Source organism: Megachile rotundata, chromosome 14 (genome assembly GCF_050947335.1).
Source record: "Megachile rotundata isolate GNS110a chromosome 14, iyMegRotu1, whole genome shotgun sequence".
NCBI lineage: Eukaryota > Metazoa > Arthropoda > Insecta > Hymenoptera > Megachilidae > Megachile > Megachile rotundata.
This window is the reverse complement of record NC_134996.1, coordinates 3,840,431-3,868,340: the sequence shown is the minus strand read 5'-3', so window position 1 is coordinate 3,868,340 and position 27,910 is coordinate 3,840,431. Positions and strand designations below refer to the sequence as shown.

The window sequence follows — 27,910 nt, the reverse complement described above, 5'->3', positions numbered from 1 at the left end:
GTTTGTAATTTAAGCAGCCGCATTAGAATTTCTACATATACAGGAAAATCTAAACCGTGTTAATGCAGGAAGAATGGAAAGATATGAAAAGGTAGACGTAAAAGGCAAGAGAAAATGGATTATATGGTCAGACGTATTCGTATTTACTCTAGTGTAATAATACACCTATTCATAGATATCTATTTAATTTATGACCTTTAATCTAATTTTTCTATATCCTCATTGCAGATTATATGCACTATTATAAATTTATAAAATTGTAAACAAATTATTGTTCTACAATATCTAAAATTTTAATAAATCAGAAGTCGAATACAGAATTTGGAAAATGATAAATTACAGGGATTTGAAGTTTACAAATGTTACGTACAGGCCTTTAAATACTTCCTGTATATTTATGTACATAGGAGATGTATCAATAAAATGTCTACACACATGAATATTAATTGATTGATTGTTTAGACCATGGGCGTCGAGTGTTGTCATTGGCTGCACATGAATATTGATATCAAACCTAAAAATGATAGGAATAATATTGAACGACTTTGAATATTGGCGTTATTTTATAACTTCCACAAAGAATATAGATTAATGAAAATTCCAGTAATTTAAGAAAATTACTTCATAATCATATGCTTTTATAAAATATCCTATAATTTCTTAAAAAATTATACTACATATTTTTTTATTACATGAAATTACAAAACAACATGTTTGTTGATAATGTGCTTATATGGTGAAGAGCATATTTTTTTCATAAAATTATAGACATCAGCATATAGTACATACAATATTATGCTGCTTCTCACTACAAATGGTGAGTGCCCAATATTGCTCATGTGATTTTTAGTGAATAGTTTATCATACCTAACATTGATTTTTTAAATCGTTGTGTTAAACAGGAATCATAAATATAAATCTTGATTTTATTAAAATTAGTACATACTTCATGTCTTCGCTTATAATAAGTCCACTTTTCCTTCATTTGGTAGTTTGAAAATATCTGCAGAATATAACCATACTGTATCATTATTACTATCATAAACTATATGAAAATTAGCATTTAACCAGTTAACTGTGATTGACGAGTATACTCGTCATGCGTATAAAGTAGTGACCATTGGCTATTTAAATTGCAATTTTTGAAAAAAAACAAAACATATTCTTAAATTTCAAGATGTTTAGAATATTTTGAGGCCATGCCAGAATAAAACAAACAAATAAAAAATATAAATAATTTGCGATGAACTCATGCGTCCCCCGTATGCACCGGCTGAAACAGCTTACCAGTTCGCACAACGAATTTATTTATGTGCGACAACAACGTTTTTTAGATGTTAGTGTAAAAGAAAAGCAAAAGCAAAAGTCGGAAAGCTGATTTATGATAGGGTTCCTTCAGGGATGGTCTATCATATGCATTTAATTTTTATTGTGTTTTTCATCTAATAAGTATGTAATATATGTATGTTTAAGTTAACCAAATAAATATACATTAGTAATAAAAGTGTCAATTTTATAAAATAAACCCATCTTTTTGATCCAATATCTTACCAGCGCAACTTACTCTGTGATTGACGAGTATACTCGTCATCGCTCGATTTCGGCGACACAGTTAACTGGTTAAATTCAAACTTTCATCAGTTGAGCTATCGTCTTTTATCATAAAGTACAAAATTAGAAGGAGTACAATATTAGGGAACATTGCGCTTTTATGTTATAAGTATACCAGTTATGAACAGAGAAAAATTAAAATGTTATATGTATAAACAATAACTTCTCTCTACATTACACAGAATGTAACAAAATCTAAGGATTGTAGTTATTTCTAGGCAAAAGAACGAGTTTTGAAAGCATGTGCATAAATCTGGGAAAGTAGTATCTTGTATAATTAACGCTGATGTCGTTTGGCATGAAAATGGAGCATTGTTACTTTAGCTTTATATAACATATCTATATTAAGATGTTATTGCTGCAATAATGCACTACTGCAAAATTGCAGTTTCGCTATACGATATTATGCACCTTTTTTATCATTATCCAGAAAAAAATATGTTTTCCATGTTTTGAAAAATATATTTTCCAAAAAATGTTATGTGTGCATAATTTGCAAGTGAAATATTTATTAAGTTTCATAATTTTGAAAGTCACTGAATTTTAGTCGTGTTAACGAATCCATAAAACCTTTGAATGAAATAGTGCATTGACAACATATCGTATCTTCGTTGCAGTTATTACACTTTCTAAAACTCGTCGGTAGAACAAGTCCCTTTACAAGCGGTGCCACGCCATCAGCTTCTCATGCAATCGTTCCTTTTATCCCGTGAACAAAAGGATCGGTTATTTCGTTACTCTTGACCAAGATACGGCGTCCCTTTTCAAACTGGCTCGATCCTTTCTACCCACCTTTCGTTCGTCCATTTGTGCCGCGAACTAGCTTAATCGTTCGCTCGTGCGTCAGCTCGACCCACCTCTCTCCACCAGCCACTTTTGCATCCGAGTTCGCGACTTGCCGCCTAAGTGAACGCTCGGTGAATGGGAGAAGCCACGTAATCTCACCTGCCACGTGGGATTCTGATCGATCGAACCGGATCGAACGCATTATGTCACGTTTTTCATGCTGAGTCACGTCGAATTTGAACCGGAGATTGTTTAAACTGGTAACGAGTGCAAACCCGTGTCGGTAGTTCACTTTGTAGACTGCTGTAACAGTGTTTTCGCTTTTATAATATTCGAATAAAAATATCGTCATAAAGTATTCGTTGTATAGAAATAACAAATTTATTACAATGAATAGCAATATTAACGAGTACACTTGAAGCAATGGAAATAAAACAAGGCTGCGTCATTATTAGAAAAATAGTATTTTTTAGGTACTTTATAAACAAAGATTTTATGTATTAAAAGTAAGCTTTAAAGACTAATTCCAGTAAATGTGATTCTAGTTTTGATACAGTTTTGTTTTCTGCAGCCGTAGTTATTAAAACTTATTTAACGCTAATGACACAGGAGATTATGGAGTTATATGGATGAAGACATATCCCAAATCTTGGAGTATATGTAGAAATATACATAGATAGATAGATATACCTAGAGATACATAGATATAGGGATACAATGATATAGGTATACTGTACACAGGAAAATTATAAGGACTGAGGAATATAAGGATATATTAGTGATGTAGGAATTCAGGGAGTTAGGAGTATACAGATTAATAGATAGAGGGATATTATGAAGATATACAGATTGAGGCATGTAAGAATATATCTAAGGAATTAGGGATTCGAGTACCTAGGACTTATCTAGGATATAAATAATATCTTTTAGTAGGTATATGGATTTGGGGATATAGGGATACAGAAATGCAAGAATATACATATATTTAAATTGAGGTATATACATATGAAGAGAGATAGAGATTTATGGAGATATTTTTCATCAAAAAACACTGATTTTTACTGTATACGTATATTCTTGTAATTAAACGGTATAGCTGCATCCGACAAGAGCAACAATAATTTCAACAATTTTGTAACTAACTCAGTAAAATTCTTTTGATTGAAAACTTTGTTTGGATTTTTTTTTCAAACCAATGTTTACATACTGTTTGAACATTGTCTATTAGCACAATATGCGTTTACATCACTCAACAGTGTATGTATAATATTGCCATAACAATAAAGGAATTTGGAGGATCTTAAAATATGATTTTCTCTGAAATTATGTGCAAAATTAACGAATTCAATTCTATATTTTTTCTTATTTTTTTTTTCATAAGAAATTACATGATATTCATTCCTACACGTTATTTGACGCATGTATTGATAAAATATGAGATCGAGTCGTTCCACACGCAAAGTCATCTCACCTTTTTGATAACTGTTAAAAATATATTCAGGTGCACAATTATTCACAGCACTGTACATTGCACTTATTAGGCATATTCTTGATTAGTACGTTAGGAAAAATAATATTCCCTAAACAGTACTCGCAGGATGACTGACTATATATTTACTTAACCGTACTTGCATCCCGTATAATCGTGTTCGAGTAAAACGAGTAACAAGAACGATAGAGTTTCCTTCGGTTACACCTCGAAACAGCTGCTGCGGGAACGTAGTTCTCAGAGATCGGCCAGTCCGCATCGTGCCGATTAAATTAGGTCCCGACTCGGCACTGCGAGTATAGCGTGTTCCTTAAGACTGTTGTCTGGCATCTTGCTTCTCCGGATAAACTTCGTTCACCGCAGGGATGAAGTACCGTTGATTAGACGCGAGTATCCGCTATCGTCTAGCTTTATAAGTAAATTTGCAATTGTACAATGTATTGGTATCCCCTGCTGTCTGGAAACGATGTACATAAAGATAATATACCCTTTTTCTGTCTTGAAAAAGAGGAAGAAGAAGAAACGAGATAAAGTAAATGATGATGGACGTCCATCGATTTCGAGAGTAACTTAATTTCAATTCGTAACAAGTCGCTATTTTGATAATCACATCAATGGAGCGACGACGGTATTGAAAAGTTGAAATTCGTTAGAAATACTTGTTGCATCGCCTTAGAATGCGATGCAGCTATCTTTTGTATTTTTACCAGGCAATAGACCGAGGATCCCGGACTGACCGTATAGGCAATAAGTTTATGAAGCCATTGACCGTTTTTCGTTAGCAAAAAATACCTTCGCGTCGGTACCCAAGTTTACTGCTTGGGACCAGCATGTTTAATTTCCTATTCCGTTATTTTTAATCATCGTCGTCAGGGTCAGAGTGCTTTTTCACCTTATTACCTGCTACGGGTTTTTCCCAAATCGCGGAATCCCTCGTGCGTCACCCCTTGGTCGCGACTACTTCCAGGGGTGACCATTTCTTGTACGAGGGAGGTGACCATTTCTTACGAGAGCGGTCACCTCTCAAAAATCAACGACCAATAAGAAAACACACCCCTTCCAAATTACCGATTCCGAGGTAACATCGACAGCTACTTTGGCGACAGAACACAGAACACGAATATATCTTCTACAACACGTATCTAAAACACGAACAGAACACGATAATATCTCTTATAAGACATATCTAACTCACGAACGAACTCATTTTAATAAACACCTAAACCACGAACGAAGCGACTAATATCTCGAACAACGAACCTTCAAACGAATCATCACATCACGAACTATCACTTAAAACCAGGCTCAGAGCTCGTTAAATCGTGACTGGGTCAGAACAGTGTCGGGTGCCCGAATCCGCGCTGTTCACGCAACAATACTATTTACTTATTTTTTAATCTTTCAAAGTTGTGTCTTTGCTTTCCGTCATCATATCAAGACACTTGCTTCGCTCGGCTTTAACAGTAAAAATTAATGGGTAATTCTAATAATTATTTACGGAGGGGCATACACTTCATTAATTTTGATGATTCTGAAATATATTGTCAAAGTCAATATTTTGAATAATATTGTTTGCATATGTAATTACTTCTCGACGTTAGTTTCTAAGGTCCATGCAAAACGCTTCACTTAAGTTTTCAATATACAGCAATACATATTTTACTACAATACCATTCTTTAGTTATATATCATTGGTGCAATATCATAATTATATAATTTTTTGTTTAAATGTATATATTAATAATATATTAATCTATTAAAGTGTACTATATTTGAACATATCATTGTCTAGATTTGATCATGTTACTTTTGGCATATGTAGTGAATATATGATAGTAGAAAATGTTACGTTCAAATATAATGTAACAAAAGTAACAAACTTCTCTCCGCTTCCATAAACGTTTTAGACAATTTGTTCTTCATAGTTGCATATCGATTTTACTCTGTTGATTGAGTTATAATATGATTCGTACACGGTGGTTGAACTCAGTTGGTAATTTAAATCATTCAAGTAAATTTTTACCTTTTTGAAGCATTTGTTTTATTCTTAAAAGAACAAGTTACAACATGCTGTGAAGCCTGTAGAAGACAACTATTTTTGTGTACACCGTATTTCAATATTATTCATTAAAAGTTTTTTTGGCAATAAGTAATATTTGTATACATTCCATTATGATCTCCGAATTATTCAAAACTTATTAATAGGAGTATACAATTTTTTAAATCATGCGTCGTCAATTAGCAGTGACTGACGCAGTTTAATTGAAAAGTATACTGTCAGTCACCGACGACTGACACGGCACTTAACGTGCCATGACAATCAATCATTTGTTAATGGGTACTTAGATAATATCTTTATAGGTTCCTATAGTTCATTGCAATGAATCATGTATAGCTCGTAGGTTATAAGACTTCTGTTTTGGAAAACTCGATTGGAGACGATAGTAGTATATTACTATGAGGGCGAGATTATACTGCAGAAACTGTACCAAGGGCGACGTGTTACTTATGTCATAATTGCAATTGAGAATAGATAAATAAATCACGTATACTGTACCGAAGAATCCAAAAATGTCGAAGTAAGTGGTAGCTCATTTTTTGTTATTTGAATGTACGGGTATTATTTTTATTATTACTTAAAGTATAATGTATTTATTCAAGTCTTACTTCTTATTATTTTTTATAAAAAAAATTTTACTTCGCGTTAGAAATCGCATATTAACCTACAAAGTGATTAATTAATGTTACTTTCGTTCGGATGAGTCAGAAAGTAACAATGACAGTAACTGCAAAAAAATGTTACAGCTATTTGTCAACAAGCATCTAACTTTAAGTTACATGACAAATAAGTAAACATAATTAATTATGACGAGTATCACTGCTGGATCACACTCAAGTCTCTATTTATTCAGGAAGTCTTTTTATTTACTTGGTATTCTTTTTTTTTAATTGACTTACACCACTTTCAAAGTAGACGATCAATATATTAAAATTGCAGCCCAGGGCGTTTGAATACGCGCGCCGTCCCATGGCGGGAAACAGAAAAAGCAGCGTCGCCAAATGAAATAATGCATGAATACGCGCGCCGCCCTACAGGGAAAAACACAAAAATCAACGCCAGGTGAACGTGTTAGAAGATGATTGGCAAATACGCCAAATACAAAAAGTGTTGTTTTTGCCTCTACACTTCGCTACTTGTGTGTATTATACTAAGATCTTTCTGAAGATTATTTCGGATACGGATTGTATTAGAGATACTCTATAGTAGTAGTAATGGATACTCTATTAGTAGTATTATACAGAAAAGGTGACTCAAAATATTACCCTTGACAATATATTTCACGGTGATTAAAGTCCGTGATAGCCTTTTTCTATGCAGTTATCAAAATCTTTACTCGAAACAGTCCATACTGTCATTTTCTGAAGTGTTTATTATTTCTTCTATAACCTCCTATATATAACTAATTAAGTTTCTACTTGATGCATTCAAAATGTTCAGGAATTCTTAAATAGAAGAGTAATGAAAAAATGAAACACGTAATATACAGTCTTCGATTGCTTTCCTTATATGCATGTCAAGATTTGTAATAATCGGTTTCGTAGTTGTCTTGTAATTGTTTATTACATTTAACTGTAATTTGTAATTTTGGTCATTCTTAAATGTGAATAATTTCTACGAGCAAAAGATAAAGTTCTGTTTTCATGGTACATAAAGGTCTGTTTTAATCTTAAGAACACAGCATCCGAAACAGGAGATATGCTCCAAATTGCTTTCGATGATAAAAGTCACCAGCAGACTTTCTTCTCTTCCTTCGTCTGAAACGAACACCGGAAAAGCAACGTTCCGTTACTCGAAACGACACTGTTAGAAAATCGCAGAAAGAGTTGATGTGGATTCCAAAATTAGATTACCAGGAAGCGTTCACAATTTAAAAAAAAAAGATTGTATAAATTCATACATGTAGAAGAAGAATATTTTGAAGGCAATATATCATAAATGCCATTAAATCTTCGAATGCACGATGTATGTATAGCAGAAGTCCTCGTCGTTTTTGGACACACCTTGTATACTCTAAACTCATTTTCCATCTACCGTCTCTCGGATTTATCATAAGCTTCAGACGTTGGTAAAATCTGTCCAGAAAGATTAAAAACGAAGATCAATCTTCCGGTTGAAGGAAACAGATTCATCCTCCCTTCTTAATTGATTACAAACGCGGAGAATCGAAAACAGTCAGTCGGACTTTCGTTCCACCGCGAAAATTAATTAATACGTCCCAACGCTGTGCACGAAACGGATTCGTGCGGGTCGCGTGCAGCCCGTGGGAAAGGAACTCCATGCGTTGTTCAGGTAGGCAGGTAAAAGTCAGTTGGAAGCTGACTGTAGCAAACGGTACCTTTTCCACCTTCGACGGCCCTGCGGTGAGCAGTTTGATCGACTAAATTGCCAGCGGGCTGTCAGTAACACCGAGCGTTCTTTGCATCCTCTCGGCGAGAAACCACCTCTCGAACAAGCCCGATTTCAAGCATACTGTGTTCGACTCGGTGCAACCCGTTTCAGGATTTACCTGTTCCAGGCCTCCGCCGATAAACGCCCGTCGAACTTCCCCGCCCTGCGGGAAATTAGTTTACACGAATTTCTGGCCCCGCTAACATTCTGCGTTTTATAACAGTGATTCCCTCTGAATTCCGTTCATTATACTTACTCGTTGAACACGTGTATGGTTCCCTTTCTCGTTTTCCTCGATTTCCGCTGCCTCCATCAAACTGTCGATGTCGTTAGCTCGATGCTTTTTTCAACTTCATATGTTTTAAATTGATGTGCAATTTCAATTACACTGCTGTTATAACGTAAACATAAAATACAATTTTGTATTCGCGATGTAGCAATTTGTGGAATTTTCAGACTTTGAAACTGCATTAATTGGAAATTTTGGAAATTTGGAATATTTGGAACTTTAAAATTTCAGAATGTACACTAAAATGTAGCAACAAAAAAAAAGGACTGAGCTTCGGTAAACATGAAAGACTCGCGCATGTTGTCTTTTAAATTCAAAAATCAAAATTCTTTATTTTTGATTTTTCATTAATGGAACTTCGATTATTGTATTTGCCTAATTTTTTTTTATTAAAATGACACCAAACGTGATATAATTACGATCATAATTACTTGTATAGCGAACCATAAAAGTTTCGGATTTTCACACTTACGGTTGAAGGAAACTTTACAATTACGGCAGAGATACAAATTCCTCCTAACAGTTTACTGTACGATTATGATTTTAATTATACCGTGTTTGGTATCATTTTAATCAGAGAATCTTTCATGTTTGCCAAACGCTTCAACCTTCTGCCTCTCTTTTCCATTTGTCGTCCTCTTTCATGTCAAAAACTTTAATCACTTATTACACACGTAGTTAGTAGAGTAATTATATCATGTTTTGTGTTATTTTAATCAGGAAAACGAGACAAATACGACGGTAAAAGTTTCATGAAAAAATTGTAAGAAATAAGAAAATTGCAATCTTTTCGTTTGCTTGTATTAGCATGTGTCTCACCGATATTCGATCCTTAATCGATCGTGTTTAACACATGACTGATTCTAAGGGGATCCCCCCAGGAGCGGAGGTAAAATTTTTATTTTTACGATAGAGATCTTCTCCCACTTACGGAGAGAATACTGTATTTTAACACTTTGAGACTTGACGACGTTGGAAGTTTTGAACCGAAACAGTTTGGAGCTTTGGAACTTTGAAAAGATTACTTCTGTAACTTTGAGACTTTTGTTAGTTTAGAATCTTGAAGGTTTTTAATATTGGGATTTCTAAAATTCTTTATTTTTTATGAAATAAACATAGGATTTTGGGGCTACTGTTAGTCTATACATCCGCGCACAGACCATGTAGCGAAAGCTAAACATAATTAGACTATGTGATCTGTACAACTAAATTGTAATCAAAATACAGGGTGTTCGGCTACTTTTGGGCATAATTTCAAGGATAGGTAGCTGGGGTGATACTGAACAATTTTTTCCTTTAGCAAAATATTGACTGAGGCTTAGTTTTTGAATTATAAACGAAAAATACTGACCAATCGGAACGCGACAATAGTGTGCGCCCGGACCCGAGAGCGACAGCTTCGAACTTGACGGCTTACCGTGACTGTATCAATTGCTCACAGAAAGCCGCTACATCAAAATTAAATCAAATAACGAATAAAATTATCAAGAATAAGCACAAGTTATGCATAATTTACAGATGGAGGATAAACCAATTATTTGTTCTTAACTTAAACCGAGTGAATCGAATTTGTTCGATACTTGTTATTCGTTATTCGAAAGGAATAAGGAATAAAATATCGAAAATTGTTCTTGTCACCCGTTATAAAAATACAAAGTAACAGATTCACACATTTTGAAGGCAAAATAACTTCTCTATTCGTCATAAAAGATTTTAAATCTAATAATTAACAAATTTATTAAAACCCGTCTATTTTAAATGGAAAGAACACATAGAAATAATTTAAATTAGATTCACCTATTTTTTAAAATAATTCTGCTTCAGAGATAACGTGTCCTTGTGACTGGATTATTTCACCCGTCTTGACCTACCGTACAAGCGATACGGACTTGGGTTTCTCATTCGGACATCATGCGTCTTCTATGAAGAAAATAATAAACCATTGTTTTACAACAAGGCACTTCCACGTTACATCACTTTATGGGTCTTCCGCTGTAGATCTAATTATTATAATCTGGCTTCATCCTTTGAAAAAATAGGATTAACTCAAACTAAGAATTGTCACTGTAAATCATGTTCTGTGGGATTGCCTATCCAACAGAAAATCAAAGTACATTTTACTTAAAAAACTGAAGAACGAACTGCTCCATATAAATTCGAGCCATTCATCATGGGATCGAACATAAAGGCGATAAAAATTACTAGTGAATTTTCAATAGAAAATAATTTATTTATATAAAACAGGGGACGGTAACCTTTTTCGAATGACAGATAATTTTCAAAAAAAAATTTTGTATGCGGGCCGCACATTCAAATGTAACTTAAATAGTGTTTTTATATCATATACGAGTATAAATAAATTAAAAATAACATGTATTTCTCATTACTTATTGTAGTGAAACGTCATACGGTTGTCAATATAAACGTGTTTATGTGCAAAATACACATATGAACATACAGTAGCAAACTGGCGAAATGAAAGAATAGCTACACTTGCTAAGCGAACTGTCGTATTCGCTGGGGAGTGGGGACTAAACTTGCGCAGTAAAATAGGTTTCCCAATATACTTCTGTTAGCGCGCATTTTTGTCACCGGCCACATGTCGGCACGCTCACGCTCTAAGTTTGTTGATTTTTCCTAAAATTGTATTGGTGCTTTGGCGGGCCGCGCAAAAAGTTGCAAAGGGTTGCATGCGGCCCGCGGGCCGCAGGTTGCCGACCTCTGATATAAAACATTGTGGGTACATTTAACACGTGCTGATTTTGGGGCCAAGCCAAAGACTGTATGTTAGTATTTATAAGGAGATAGTAGTGTCAGTATTAATTTGTAAGGAAATACTTTTCCTGAAAAGTACAAATTTGAAGATCTTTAAAAAAACGATACCGATTTCCAGGTCACACCACGTGGAGGTGGCTATGGCAATGACCCACTCTATTTCCAAATCACTGCCACTCTCCAATTACAACAATCTCATTTATTGGAAGGATAAATGAGTTCTTACTCTACTTAGTCAATAGATTCGCATACATAAGTTCTTTACGTTCTTTATTTTGAAATAGCAAAGAACTTGAACCGCACGCACGCACGCTGTACAACTTAAAATTTAATACGCTTGCATTCTAAGATTGCACCCGTGTTATTCAAAGCGGTATATTAAACAAAGGGAGGAAGGGAAGACAATTAGAAGAACTTTCACGAGAAGATTAACCAGCATTCTTTATTGTAAGCGCTCACGTAAAAACTTACTTATAAGTTTAATACTAATCTTATGAGATCCCACATACACACTAAAATAAAAGGAGAAAGGAAAAAGGGAAACTAATACTTATACACTAACACATAACAAACTTATTCTAAAACTCACGCATGTGCCTCTCATTCTAATATTGCACTCATATGAAATATAAACGAAACAAAAATAAAGGGAAAGGAAAGAAAGTTAGCAACATTTTCTATAAAAATGGGGATCAGCATTTTCCGCCAAGTGAACCTCGTCCTCCTGGATCAAAGGGTAGTCTTACCGTAGAGAGGATATCCACACTGTGAAGTGTTTCCTATTTCTCCCTGCTTCCGTTGTAGAGAAGTCTGACTATAGAGAGGATATTGCTTCGCAAAGATGTCCCAGGCGCTACACCAGCATTTTCTGCTCACAACTGCTGCGTGTTCACAGCATTATCCAACCCCCAATAACCCATTTGGGTTTGGACCAATTAACAAAAAATAGTTGGGTATACTACAATCTGGCGCGTAAAAAATTTAGCAATTATGAAGACGAGTGCAAGATAGAATAAGAGGCACTTACAAAGACCCAAACCAACCGCCCGCCCCCAAGCTTAAAATTAATTTAAAACTAATGCACGCTTCCCACGATGCTCCCTCGATGATATCTTCAAGTTGCGGTATGCATATTTCACACATACTCGCTTCAAATAATAAAAATACAACCGGTTCCCGTGCCGCTTCGGACCATTCGTCCTACGACGTGAAGGGAGCAGGAGGAATCATAAAGCATACGATTCACCGATCGCTGACTTGTATCACTTAGCTCGTAGCGCGCCTCAGATCGATCGGTTGCACTAAGATCGCATCGTTAAAGATTGGTTGGCTGCATCTCGGAGAACGGCTGCCTTCGTACGGTCAGGATTAGGTACCTCGGCTTAGCATAGAAACGTTCTTTTGTAAACAGAAAAAGTCAAAGCACGTTAGCGAACTCTTTATCGATTCGTATGTTCCAATTCAAATTATAATAAACAAGTATATTTGCAAATAAGTAACATGCAAACAAATACAAGCATGCAAAACTAAAACGCATTCAAACATTTGCATAAACATGCTACAACGTGTAGTTAACGAAACCATAGCATTTGAAAAAGTACGTTGAAACACTTTAGTAAATATTGTTTAAAACTTAATACAAAATTTGAAAATATGTAAAAATGCGTAGGTAACCACATCATAAAACCATGTAAAAATTTTTAAATGTTTGTAAAAACACATAGGTAGCTCTATAAAACTGACTGAAAGGATCACTAAAATATGCCAAATCACATAAGTAGTCACACTATAGAACCCATTAAATATTCACTGAAGTATATCAAAACACATGGGTAATCGCACCATAAAACCCGGTAAAAATTCAAAAATGTTTGTAAACACATATACATAGGTAGCACTACAAAACTGTTAGAGTTTCATACAGATGAGGTTTACGACATGACGAGAGAATGGTCACTTTTGAACCCTATAATTTAGTATCCGTACCATCTGCGTGCCAGTACTACGATGGTACCTGACAATTTGTAGTTTTTAGCAGATTTATTTATTGCTGCACTAGTCTTTAGAGTTTTGGCTTCAGTGACACAGGCCATGTCATAAACCTCGAAGCTTAGAAGGTCAGAGGGCGATCTGGCCCTTAAAGGTAACGGTTCCCACAAACCGGGAACGACGTCACGGCATTTGGGAAAAACCCAAATTCTCGCCGTCCTCCCCCGTAGGAACTTCTGTTCCCCTTCCAGAAAAGTACCACGCTAAGGGCGCAATGGAAGAGAGAACAGAGGTGTTGACGAAGGTAGAAAATTAAAAAATCGTTAGATAGAAAACAGTACAGATACCAATCAGAATAGATAGCAAACAGTTTAGTTAGAGAATAGAATAGTACTCAGCACAGTATAGAACAGCATTAGTACAAACATAACTTAAAGTACTTAGAATATTTAAAGACTTTGATACACACTAAGTTACACACACACACATCTGTCGCACATACACACACTCACATATTTATTAAAGACTATCGTTTAATATAACAAAGTGAGTGTTATTTCATGGCCCCAATCTGTAACACATTGGGTGGTCCTTCACTAGCAATAACATAGACTTTTGACGGCACCTTGTGCAATATCAGGGCTCGACCAAACCCTAACAAAAACTGACTACAATGTTCATTAAAATATGCCAAAACACGTAAGTATTCACATCATAAAACCCAGAAAAGTTTCTGTAAAATAGTGGTAAAACACTTAAATAACCACACTAAAGAACACACTAATGTATCCATATACACATGTACAATCACAAATTAAAACACACTAGTAAGCACATAGGTATATGGAGAACCTCAGTATAACACATGTTAATATACATCCATATGTACACTAAAAAACTTGATAAAACACACTAGACATTTGCACTAATACACTAGGTGACACAGGAATAAACACACGATCGGTTAATTAACGCTTTAAGTCATACCTGTAGCAGATGTCACGTTCGATCCGAACACTTCGACAGCTTGAACAGTACTGATTATCTATGACACTTACCAAGTTAAGAATGATAGGTAAACCGCTGGCCAATCATGTCAGTGCACCAATACCAAGCATGTTGAACAATACTGATCACCTATGTTATGACCTTAAGTTATCAATGATAGGTGATCCGTGGACCAATCAGCTATCATGTATAATCAGCTAATTGGTTTATCCCCTATTTGTAAATAATACATAACTCGTTCTTATCCTTGATAGTTTTATTCGTTATTTGATTTAATTTTGACGTAGCAGTTTTCTGTTGGCCATTATACGATCACGGTGAAAGCAATGCTTGTTCACGATCACGCTGAGCTGTCAAGCTCAAAGCTGTCGCTCTCGCGTCCGTTAATGATTCAAAAACTAAGCCTCAGTCAACATTTTGGTAAAGGAAAAAGTTGTTCAGTATCCCCCAGCTACCTCCCCTTGAAATTATGTCCACCAGTAGCCGAACACCCTGTATACTATTATAAAGTCTTCGGTTCTTTATTGCAATACTATCTAAAACGATCAGATTTTACTTATACACTAAGTTTTACATATTACATATATATACGTATTACATATTTATTACTGTATATTTATTACTGTAAGTACTTTCTTAGTAATTGGTCCCTGATTACTGAATAAATTTGGGGAATACTTAATAACACATATAAACAAATTAATATATTAAATCCGGAAACGATTAACCCATTCATTATGTTTTCTCTAGAACTACTAAATAGATTGCAATAAAATTTGGGACATAGCATGTTCAATAACGCGATATTTGATCGTTAATCCCTGGATTAACTTCTGCACTATTCGCGTTTCCTTACTCCTTTTACGGAGGTAACGATGTTTCAAATGTTATTAAAGCTTTTCTTTTAAAATGAAATATCACTTGGTAAGAAAAATTGGAATTCGATTGCTAAACGACGCTGTTCCGAAAGCTAAACGACTGCAAGTGATCGTCAATTTGAAACCTTTTCACTCTGAATGTGTCTGTTCGCTATAGATTGAAGTAATATTTACAATTGTCTGAACTGAACTTGTTCTCTTATCGGTTTCTTGTAAAGTGATTCATCTGTGTTGTTTACATTATCAATTATCGGTAGTATACAGATTTTTGTTATGGGACGCTTATATGTTGAATCTGCTGTCTTGACTGTTACAACACGTATCGCTCCATCCTTCCCCTTGTGTGTCTGCATGACCCGCGCAAGACACCATCGCAGCGGAGGAGAGTTGTCTTCCTTCACGATGACCAACATTCCCTCGATTGGCTGCTGAGGTGGAGTGGTACGCCATTTGTATCTCTGCTGCATCTGATGAAGATATTCCTTGTGCCACCTTTGCCAGAAGTGCTGAAACATCTGCTGGATCAATTGGTAACAATCTAAACGATTTACAGCAACGTCCCTCAAATCGCTGTCTGGCAATGCGCACAAAGCGTCGCCGATCAAAAAATGACCTGGAGTCAGAGGATTCATATCGTGCGGATCGGAGGAGAGGGGACTAATGGGACGGGAATTCAAACAAGATTCTACTTGCGTCAAAAAAGTATACAATTCTTCGAAAGTTAATCTTTGCTCTCCAATTATCCGCTTTATATGATATTTTGCGGATTTGACCGCACTCTCCCAAAGCCCACCAAAATGTGGTGCCTGTGGAGGAATGAACTTCCACTCTATACCTTCTTTTAATAAAAATTCAGAAATACTATTATTGTGCCTTTGATCGTTCAATAAAATTTCTAATTCTTTAAATCGGTTTCGCGCCCCAACAAAGTTGGTAGCATTATCCGACACTATACATTTGCATCTTCCGCGTCTAGCTATAAAACGCCGAAAACAATTGAGAAATGCCTCCGTGCTCAAATCTGGAGCAAGTTCAATGTGCACCGCCTTTGTCACAAAGCACACAAAAATACACATGTAAGCCTTAATACTAATCTTGCTCCTAGTACGGTCCTTTGTCAAAAAAGGACCTGCATAATCGACTCCGCAGGTCATAAATGGCCGTGCCGGAGTCACCCGAGACGCAGGTAGCTGACCCATTGTACATTGTGTGTCGCGTGGCCTAACCCGAAAACACTTGACACAAGACCTAATTATGCGTTTTACATTAGTGTTCCCATTTATGAGCCAAACTGAATCCCGCAATGAACTCAATACCTGCTGAGAGCCAGCGTGTAATAATCTAGCATGCTCGTGTCTGATCACGAGGTCCGAAAATTGATGCCTACCAGGCAAAACAAGTGGATGTTTTTTATTATACTGTATGAATGCGTTGCTGAGTCTACCGCCCACCCTGATTAATTCCCGCTCATCCAGGAATGGGTTGAGCGAATATAACGCACTCGCTTTATGGACCATTTTGCCCTTTCTTAAGTCAACTAATTCGTCGTGGAAAGCTTCTGACTGAACTAATTCAATTATTGTTTCTTTCGCACGATTTATCTCCACACATGTGAGATTGCCCTGTAATGTCTCTTTTTTACGTAATTTATCAACAAACCTTAAACAATATGCAACTACCCGCAATAATCTAGAGTAATCGGAAAATTTTTCAAATATAGAATACTTAGACACTTTTGATACTAAAAATGTTGTCTTAGCAATTCGAGCTTCCGGAGCTTCTATAATACTATCTCCTGATTTCGGCCAACAACCAGCATCCTCTGATAACCAGGCAGGTCCTGACCACCAAAGACTACTCGCCGCTAACTTATCAGGAGTTGTCCCTCTAGATATTATATCCGCTGGATTATCAAGCGATTGAACATGACTCCAGCTGTCTCTGGAAGTCACACTATGAATTTCTGCAACCCTATTTGCTACAAAGGTCTTCCATCTATTAGGTGAACTATTTAACCATGCAATTACGATCATTGAATCGGTCCAAAATCTTTCGCTTGATATTTTTAACGAGAGCGATTCTTTAACCTTTTTAACTAGACGAGCTAAAACTAACGCCGCACACAATTCTAATCGCGGTAAGGAAAGAGATCGCAGGGGTGCAACCCTGGATTTTGCACATAACAACCGAACCTCCCATCTACCTGGTCCTAATTCGGATCTTAGATAAATGCATGCCCCGTATGCATCCTGAGAGGCGTCTGAAAAACCGTGCAGTTCTATTCTATTATATTTACTAATAATAGTGCATCGCGGCACTCGTAAATTAACTAATTTCCCTAAATTCGATCTATACTGTAACCATTCTAAATGTAGTTCTTGGGAGACTGATTCATCCCATCCTGTTTTAAGCTGCCATAACCTCTGCATAAGTATTTTTGCCTGAATAATAACAGGCCCTACTAAACCTAATGGGTCAAATATCTTAGCTATTTCGGAAAGCATGACCCGTTTAGTGACCCGTGTCGAATCTGAAGAGGCGACCGACCATTGTAAGGTGTCTGCCCTAACTGCCCAAATCAACCCCAGGGTTTTTGGGTCCTTTTCAGCTGCGAGCTCTTTATTTGCAACTGCCTTTAAATCTTCGTCCTGACTAAGCGGGCAATTTGTAGCCCATTTCCGCAACGGAAACCCTGCGCTTTCTAAAATGCTTGACAACTCGTGCTTTAATTGTTTTATATCTGACGATGTTTCCGCGCCCGTCAAAAGGTCGTCAACATAAAAGTCATTCATGATGACTCTACTCGCGGTTGGGAAATCCTCTAAATTATCTATTCCTACTTGACGCAAGACGCGCGTTGCTAAAAACGGAGCAGATGCAGTACCATATGTAACTGTATTAAGCTCATATATACCCACTGGCTGATCAGGGGTTTCTCTCCATAAAATTCGTTGAAATCTGCGATGTGAGGGCTCTACTAAAATTTGCCTGTACATTTTGGTAATGTCAGCAGACAAGACATACTTATATGTTCTAAATCTAAGGAGGATGGTAACTAAATCGCTCTGAACTATTGGGCCTATTCTCTGAACATCATTAAGTGACAAACCGGTTGTTGATTTGGCAGAACCATCGAACACAACACGTACTTTCGTTGTTGTGCTTGTTTCCTTAGATACTGCGTGATGTGGGAGATAATACGCGGGTTTATCATCTGACTCGCTGATTCACGTCATATGATTCAATTCTTCATATTCTCTCATAAAGCTGACATAGTCTTCGCGCAATACTGGCTGTTTTCTAAAACGCCTTTCTAAAGCTTGCAATCGTTTTTCAGCTTGCTGCAAGGACTCTCCTAAATTATTAACTGTTTCTAAAAAGGGAATCTTAACAATGTACCGCCCGTCAATGTCCCTACGCGTGTTTTCTGTAAAATGTGCTTCGCACTCATCTAAACTATTGTTGGGTTCTGAGCCCAATTCCTCGACTTTCCAAAACCTTTCTAATTGCTGGTGTAAATCGTTATTTGTGACTAAGTGACATCTGGATGTCGTTAAACTGTTGCCCTTTGGCCATGTTAGAACTCCTCCAAGAACCCAACCGAAGTGGGTCCTTTGCCAAGTGACATTGGGTCCTGCTTTTTGTTGCCCTACACAAAGGAGTCTCCAAAATATGCCTGCTCCGACAAGCATGTCTATCTGTCTACTTTCATAAAATTTAGGGTCGGCTAAGGTAATGTTTGAAGGTACCAGAATTGCTGATTTTTGAATGGGAAAATTAGGCATGTCATCTGTGATTTTCTTGACTGAATAACACGGGATACTAATTTGAAAGTTATTATAATTCGACCGAATCTGGACTTCGGATTTTCCTTTAATTAATTTAACAAAAGACCCTAATAATGATATTTCAGCTTCGAATGGTGATAGCTGAAGCCCTACCCGTTCGCAAAATGCATTCGTTATAAAATTCGCTTGTGAACCTGAATCTAATAGAATTCTACAATCATGGTTATGACCATTCTTATCTTTAACTGTAACTATTGCTGTCGCGAGAATTGTGTGTTGGGAGGATTCATTTTGAACGTCTGATACGCATGATAATGTTACCTCCGGATTTGTTATATCTGATTTTGATACTGCTGATTTAACTGACTCTACCTTTCCTGTTTCTGATTTCGTTTCTGATCCTGATGCACCGGAGTGTATATCATCGCGATGTAATAATATATTGTGTTTCCCTTTACACAATCTACAATGATTACGGGTACACGCCTGAACTCTATGCCCCGCCTGTAAACAATTAAAACATCGTCGCGCTTCCATGACATGTCGCGATCTTTCCCTAACAGTCATTTTCTTGAATTTTTCGCAAGTGTGTAGCGGATGATCTGCCTGACAACAAGAACATTTAGGGACCTCATTAACTATATGCGATGCTACACGCGGCGGTTTACGCGTGGTCGTACTTTGCGCATTCGTTTCCGACCGATTACCTAATATTTGATTATTAGCTGCAACATTCTCTAAATAATTAGACCTTTCCTCTAAAAATTCCGCGAACATTTTAAATGTAATATCTCCAGTACCTGAAGCTACGCGTTTTTCCCACTCCCTGGAAGAGACTAAATCTAATTTCCGGGATAAAATGGGCACAATCAAAGGATCCCAAGCATCTACGCTAATTCGTGGTGCCCGCAACGCTATTAAGTGATTCGTTGCGTCATCAATAAACTCGCGCATCGAAGTTTGCGAGTTTCTTTGCGGAGTCGGCAAATCCAACAACGCATTCACATGGTGTCGCTTTAGCGCACTTGTATTTTCGTACCTCGCTTTCAGTACGTCCCATGCTAATTTATAATTTGTGTCTGAAACTCCTAATGACCTAATTACACGAGCCGCGGAACCCTTTAACGCTGAATTTAAATAATAAAATTTCTGAACTTTGGACAGTGACTCATTGGAATGTATTAAAGAAATAAACGTGTCTCTAAACCTAATCCAATCACTATAATTGCCGTCAAATGACGGCAATTGAATAGTGGGCAACGTTACAGCAGGTTGCGGATCGGCAATTGTACTCGGAGTACCTGAGCGGCCAGCGACGGCGTCTGCTGATCTAGACGCACCGGAGGCACCCTCAATATACTCCTCGACTTGCGCGACTAAATTAAAATATACATTTTCAAATTGATCCCTCTCTGCTGCATGTGTTGCCTCGAAATCTGTCCCTGACACTAACATCTCTATTCTATTTTGAACTTTATTAAATTTATCATATAAAGTGGTATTTGCTTCTAATCGCTTTTTTAACGCTCCAACAGAAGTAGATGACCCAGAGTCTTTAAAAAACGTATTAAACCGCGTTAATGCCGCCTTTATGGTTCCACGCTCGGAAATTAAAGGTTTCAATTCTGTATCCATACTAATGATTTTTTGACGCAAGCAAATCAAGGAAAAAATGGACTTACTGTTTGAAGGAATATGACCGGACGACGCTTACTGCACCTGATTGTCCAGTGATGTTGCCCAATCCGTCCTCAGCAGTCTCGTTTCGCCCTGGAAGATCTTCTTTCCGCTAATCTTCAAGTGATCTTCAGCACCTTGACCTGATGGGTGTCCTGCGTGCCTCTGCTTGCCTCTGCTTCTTACTGATAGTTGAAAGAGTTCCGACGGTGACCTCCAGTAGCCTGATCGCTGCTGTTATCTCCGCGAATCCTCTTAAATTTACCACGTTTCCTTACGTGAATGCTCTTAGAGTTTTTTCTCGATATACACACACTTTATGTAATTGTTCTGTCCACCACTGCACTTCTAATAACTGAGTTTCTTTCTAATTCCGACGAATAGCCCCAATGTGATGAGTCACTAATTATCACCAATACACTGGCTAAACTATTGTCTTTCCTTCGTGTCACATCCGGCTCGAAGGACCAAATGGAAAGGGGTGGGCTGATCACCCCTTAAAAATTATGTGCACAGTAGTGCCTCCTAAAACTCGAAGGACCACCCAATGGCTAAATTGGGAACAAATGATACCCAAGCTGATCCTCAGATAACAATTTATTCAGTAGAAGTGTGTGGTGTCGAGTGTACGTGTGTAGATGTGTGTATATGGAAGTATTAATTACAATTTGTATGTGATCCCTGAACTAAATAATTACAACTGACTGATCCAGTTGACTGACTGAAAAACGACTAAGTACTGATTCAATTGTCTAACTGATTTTGACCGACTGATCTGGTCACTGATTTTTGCTGAACTGGTCACTGATTTAAAAATATTCGTTTCCTGGTCGCCTTCCCTTCCAGTGCGCCCTTAGCGCGCTTCCCTGTGGAAGGGGAAGACGAAAATCAGAGTGGGCGAAAGTTAGACCCAAGGCGAAACCAAGAGTCCCAGGAAAACTGTTTTTCGTCACTCCTTGAAACCCCTAGTCCCTGCCATAAATTAGGCCGTACCCTAACAATTAATTTCTACATACGACGAACAAGACAATAATTACAGAGATTATTTAAAAAAATGAGTGGCTTGTATTTCATGTTATGACTATACAGAGTGTTACCTGTAACGCTACTCACGATTTTTCTCCCACTTGCAGCCACCTTACGAAATAAAGTTTAGAACAATATTTGCAGGGTATGAAGTGCACAATAGATATTAGTAAAGCAAATTTTGAAAACAGTTTGTTCTCTTGGCAAAGTCAAGGTCACCTTGGGTTTTTTAAATAGGAACATACATTTTCTTTTATTCATATCATTAGAGGACATCGAGACAAATTCAAAACATATATTACATGATATTTTTATTAACATATTACTCGATTTACAGAAGTGGAAATGTGAAGTAAAAGACCGGAATATTACGTGATGGGAGCGGCATACATTTTGAACATGTAATTAAATAAAGTGTATTTTCTTACATTCTAGTCGCGTGTCTACATTCAATCATGTTTTCGGAATCAAATAATGGTTACATTACCAAAGTCAAAAGCTAAGTACTTCACATTTCCACTCCTGTAAATCGAGTAATATGTTAATGAGGTTACCGTTAGAAAGCGTACAATATTTATGATTGTCAGGTAGAATCACGTATAATTGTCAAACTTCCGACACGCTAATTTCTCTAACAAGCCTTAAACTCGCGTCAGTTAGCAGCGTCGCCGCTCAAATCCGTCTCGTCGCGTTCCGTACTGCGAATACTCCTCTCCGGTGACAAGGAAAAACTTCCGCCTTGTCATCGGATCATTTTAACTTTCGATCGGTCTCGCCTCAAGATAGAACATCTTTCGATCGACTGGCAAAAGTGGAACTTTTAATTGGTTGACGAACTAACCAAAACTTGGCCGATGCGTAGATAACGAGCGAAACCAGCCAGTAAGATAGCGTTCTTCGTGATTTGCTAAATATGTTTCTGAAATTGCTTTGCTTCAGTGGATTTACCTGCTTTATATAGAAAGAATATATTTTTACTGCCACGGAACATATTTGTATACAGGGTGTTCGTAGATATACTATCTTACGGATTTTGCGTAAATGGCGGGAACTCAAAAAAATGAAGGAAACGAAAATTATAATATGCTTTACGAGGTCGTACATCATTTGTTTATACTTTTATTATTTCTTGAGAAATGCAGCTGATCTTTAGTTTATTAAGTGGATTGTTATATGCAGGCTTCCCTCAAATAATACGGTCAGTTGATTCCGTGTTATTCGAAACTGGAATTTTCCTGTAACCAGCTTCTTTTCTACTCAATTCAGCCATTATACATACGAGGTGTGACACAAAAGTAACGAGACTAGGTCTGTAACTTGAAAAAACAATGGAATTAGCAGCAATTGTTTTTGTGGCATCATCCCACATACCTCCTCTATCCATGTTGCCAATTTCGATTGAATCGGTCATACCATTTGGAAATATTGCGTTATTTAGTGAACACGTGCAACTGCATTCTGCCGGAAAAATGTCTAACGTAAAAACCGAACAGCGAATAAACATCAAGTTTCTTGTAAAATTTGTTGAAATCTATTGTAACATGTGATAAGACATGTATTTTTACCTATGACTCACAAAGTAAGCGCCAGTCGATGCAATGGAAGTCTTCAGGATCCCCAAAATCCAAAAAAGAACGCATGTCAAAATCAAAATTCGACATTAATGGAATTGTAATGATTGAGTGGTTTCCCAGTGGTCAGACTGTTAACTAACACTATTACATTGAAATACTAAAAAGACTTCGTGAAAAAATTAGGAAAAAAAGGCCACAGTTGTGAAGCGATGGATGGCTGTTGCTCCGGGACAAAGCACCCGCTCACACGGCACTATCTGTCAAGCAGTTTCTGACCAGCAAAATTATTATTGTGACAGGGAATCCTCCTTATTCGCCTGATTTGGCTTCATGCGACTTTTTTTATTTCCTAAAGTTAAATTTTGCTTAAAGGGAACCCATTTCACCTCAGTTGAAGAGGTTCAGGCAAAAACGGAGAATCGTCCGAAAGGACTTCCAAAAACCTCGTTCCAGAATTGTTACCAGCAATAGCAGCGCCGAATGCATAAGTGTGTGAATGCTGAAGGGGACTACTTTGAAGGTGATAATGTCACGGAGAACTGATTCTGTAGGTACAATGATTTATTGGACTAGTCTCGTTACTTTTGTGTCACACCTCGTATATACCATTCTTTTCTTCGGTAAATTTAATTATATTGGACATTGCCTACTCAGCGATGTTACAGTAATATTCGTCATCGCAATTACAATACCACGTTTGAACCTCATAGTTAATAAAAATGATTATGTGAACGTTTCATCAATCAAACTGTTATATCTAAATAGTGTTCAGTGAAAATTTTAGCTCTTAATATTAAAATCAAAAGAAATTTTGAATTTTTCTGTGAAAACCGACATTTTTCAATTTTTTCGCATTTCTGATTTCTTTCGTATTCAACATTTAATTACCCAAATCAGCTGTGAAATATGTTATTAATGTTATTAATTTTTTTCAAGTTATAATAATGAGTAACTTTTTGGAAGAAACATTTGTAAGACGAGGTAGAAAATGATTGAAACGCTAACTAACAAGGAAACATATCGAACCGCGATACACCGATTTTAATGAAATTTATGTGAAAGATAGATCTCAAGAAAATATTTGACACGTATTTTTTTTATCGGCTATCGTTCACATTGAAGGGGTGAAAATAGCCCTCGAAGTTGGGAGTAGGAATCATATTTTTGGGAATATCTCCGGAATTAAAGAAGATAATTGGATTGTTTTTTTGTAAATTGTTGGTCTTTAAATGGGGAATTTTTGTGCGTAAAAAAATTTCAATAAACTTTATTTGTTTAATTAATATTTTGAAAATTTATAATTTTTGTTTAAATTTTTGCACTAAATGTTGATCTATTTTGTTGCAACTTCGTGTACGTAAACTATGGACAAAAATAGAGGATACGTGTTTTTGGAATTTGTTGTTTGTTGCAATGTTTATTAGATATATAATTTAACATCACCTCCTGTGAAGAAGGGCAATCAGCATTTTTATTAAAAATATCATTATTTTTACAATCTTTTACAATATTTTAGACATTTTATACCTCTTCATATGCCATTAATTGATTTCTGAATAATTATTGTAAGCATCGCGTCGCAGGTATGAGCGTGACGCAGTTATAGTGGTTCCGGGACTTTCGCAATGGTATGCTCAGACCTGTATGAAGTTAGCACCCCATTTCGAAAATTTTTAAATTCTAAAAGTTATTCCAGGTTGTTCTAGACTTGTTCTAAATTGTTCCAGAAGATAAAAGTTTTATAATAATTATTTTGACGAAAAATGAAAAAAAAAAACAGTTTTTTGGCCTGGCACCCCATTTTTTGAAAATCAAATTTTTTATGATTGTTCCAGATTGTTCTAGTTGTTCCAAATATTGTTCCAAACTAATAATTTCCTAAACAAAGTATTTACAAAGATATAATAAAAAAACGATGTCGAGCGCGCAAAGAGTATTCTTATATCTTCGAGTATTACATTACCATTTTCTAAACACCAAATAGCATATTTAATCTAATAATTAACGTAACAACCTGGAACAACTTTGATATTTGCCAGAACAAATTTTTTAAAGGCACTTTACTCCAGTTTGGTGCCGCTATCACGCCGTTATAGGTCAAAAATGTCAAAAAAGGGGGAAAAATTTGTTTACTTCCAAGAGTAAAGTGCCCTTAGAAAATTTGTTCTGGCAAAAATCAAAGTTGTTCCAGGTTGTTACGTTAATTATTAGATCAAATATGCAATTTGGTGTTTAGAAAATGGTAATAATACCCGAAGATATAAGAATACTCTTTGCGCACTCGACATCGTTTTTTTATTATATCTGTATGAATACTTTGTTTGGGAAATTATTACTTTGGAACAATATTCGGAACAACTATTATAGAACAATCTGGAACAACCATAAAAAATTTGATTTTCGAGAAATGGGTGCCAGACCAAAAAACTGGTTTTTTTTTTTTCATTTTTCGTCAAAATAATTATTGAGTAGAAGTGCATAACGTTGTAAGTAGCCAAACTAAATCTCTTAGGACAAATTTTCATTTAACAAAATATTATTTATTAACAGAATGTAGCATAATATGTTTTGTAAAAAGCTATGAATAATTACATTTTTTGTGTTATTAAAAATAATTTTATTGTTAAAGAAAATTGTGTTATTCATGTGTTAACACTGACATTCGTATATATATTTTGTTTTTAAAAAAAAAACATTTTTCTTTTTAAAAAATCTTTTCACAATCGCCTTACTTCCAGTCTTCGTTTGTTCTATGTAATATTTTGCAACCACACGAAATATTTAAATCACTATTGAAAAGCAATATATATATACTGTAAATAACACAAAATAATTGAATAAAATTGATTATGAATTGTGTACTAATCAGTGTGTTTTCTTATTTTCTAGGTATGTAGATTGTTAAGTGTGCAAAGGATAATATGGAAAATTCTTGCGTTGACCTAATAGTATGCAGAGTGGTAAGTGAACGAAGTGTAGTTAAATAATTTGCATGCTTGATAGAATATTCCTTTTAGAAACTTCTGTTCTCGTTTAGTTTCACTTGGTAAGAAATAACGTGAATTTCGAACATCGTGTTGCAATTTTCATGATGAGGTCAAATAAATTTTCTTCTGTTTATCGAGTTTGTCTAGTCCTTCTTTTCATTTGTATTATATGAAATAACGCGTTCAAATATTGCGTTTTTAAAAAATTAATGCAGCTTTTATGCATTGGACCATTTATCGCATTAGAAATTCTAAACAATCTCATTTACATAAGATTAGATAAAGGCATCACGTTCAGGTGTTCCCCATTTTTGAGGTCGTTGAATATTTCAGTTTCTGCAGTTGCTATAGATGCAGCATTCATAAAATGTTATTATTTATTAAATGCTTTGCTGCAGTAAGCTCTTATCGTACTATCAGTAATTGTATAAAAATTGCTTTAACGTTTGAATTAGATTGGTGCATGAAATATTTCATTTAAAAATCGAAAGTCAGATGTGATTTAATAACATATAAGTATTACAAAACAACACTTAATTTTGTTTACATAAGATTGTCGTTACTGAAAATTTATAGTAAGGGTAAGCCCATGGCTTAGAGTTGTTAGTATAGTCTGAGTCTACCATGGTTGATGCAAAAATGACAATGTGCAGGGTCGCTTTTAACAGTTGCATCGTAAACTTAAACTAAATTTCAACATGTAGGTTATTGTTAAATCGTTGAAGACGTGTTACTTTGGTTCTTTTAGCCCATATTGTTTAAAGGTCATACAGGCTAGATGCAGTAGCTGCACGCGTGTGTAACACAAGGGGAGTGACGATGAAAATATTGGCCTAGGTTCGCGTGTTTTCTTTTTTTCTTAAAGGTTGTGGAGCAAAAATCGTGGATAGGGGTAAATAGAAAAACAGAAGCGAATTGAAAAGAAAATTCACAGAAGTGATTCACGATGCATAAATGTAGGATTGAGCTTTTTCGATCGAGAACGGAATTAGGAACATGAGGATTTGGAAAAGCAACTACTTACAAAACAGGAAAGAATTTAATTGAAAAAAAATGATAAAATAGAATAACGGACGCTTAAACATGTTCTGACTTGTTTGATGGTAATGTTGCGACTTTCCTTTGTGTCCCCAAAAACGCAACGGACACGGTAAAATATTATGTCATATCAATTTGGAGTTCAAAGTTCAATGAAATAATTTGTATAAACGTTTTATTACTATTCTTAATATAAAATAGTTGTTTGCTTATTACAACAAACAGTAATGCATTTCGAAAGCTCTACACTCTACAACAATGATTGGTAGGTCAAATGCTCGCCAATGAACTTGAGAGCAATGATATATACGGTGCAGTCAGTAGTGTGTTGGGGATCTATGGAAATCTGTCGATTTTAATTTGTAATAAACTTTTAATATGTAAATTGTCAGAGATCGAAAAAGTTTTTAAAAATTTGAAGATTGGAAAATATAAGAATTTAAAAATTTGTAATTTGGAACATTTAAGTATTTCCAGATTTGAGGATTTGGAAATTTTTAACTCCATAATTTTGCAAATTTAGATATTTGGGAATATCGACGTTG

At 35.9% G+C, this 27,910-nt stretch overlaps 3 protein-coding genes and 2 long non-coding RNA genes across 5 annotated transcripts in view; 2 read left to right on the top strand and 3 right to left on the bottom strand.

Annotated features, from left to right (window-relative positions):
* LOC105661769 (protein meiotic P26-like) overlaps positions 1-26,301 on the top strand; it is a 263,978-nt gene extending 237,677 nt beyond the window's left edge. The window contains exon 6 of the mRNA XM_076539770.1: positions 26,230-26,301. Coding sequence (XP_076395885.1) covers positions 26,230-26,286 — 57 coding nt within the window. The 3' untranslated portion in view covers positions 26,287-26,301. The remainder of the gene's footprint in view (positions 1-26,229) is intronic.
* On the bottom strand, positions 209-2,958 carry LOC143265781 (uncharacterized). The gene is made up of 3 exons (XR_013040485.1): positions 2,404-2,958; positions 947-1,003; positions 209-514 (listed from the first exon to the last, which is right to left on the bottom strand). It is a non-coding gene; the product is annotated as an uncharacterized LOC143265781 (long non-coding RNA).
* On the bottom strand, positions 10,835-21,683 carry LOC143265754 (uncharacterized). Its single transcript, XR_013040430.1, has 2 exons — positions 21,406-21,683; positions 10,835-12,798 (listed from the first exon to the last, which is right to left on the bottom strand). It is a non-coding gene; the product is annotated as an uncharacterized LOC143265754 (long non-coding RNA).
* On the bottom strand, positions 18,498-21,410 carry LOC105664082 (uncharacterized). The gene has a single exon (XM_012297021.2). It carries the CDS (start codon positions 20,696-20,698, stop codon positions 18,503-18,505), a length of 2,196 nt encoding a protein of 731 aa, XP_012152411.1. The 5' UTR covers positions 20,699-21,410; the 3' UTR covers positions 18,498-18,502.
* The window catches only part of qin (tudor domain-containing protein qin), a 441,068-nt gene continuing 439,433 nt past the window's right edge, over positions 26,276-27,910 (top strand). The window contains exon 1 of the mRNA XM_076539747.1: positions 26,276-26,300. Coding sequence (XP_076395862.1) covers positions 26,291-26,300 — 10 coding nt within the window. The 5' untranslated portion in view covers positions 26,276-26,290. The remainder of the gene's footprint in view (positions 26,301-27,910) is intronic.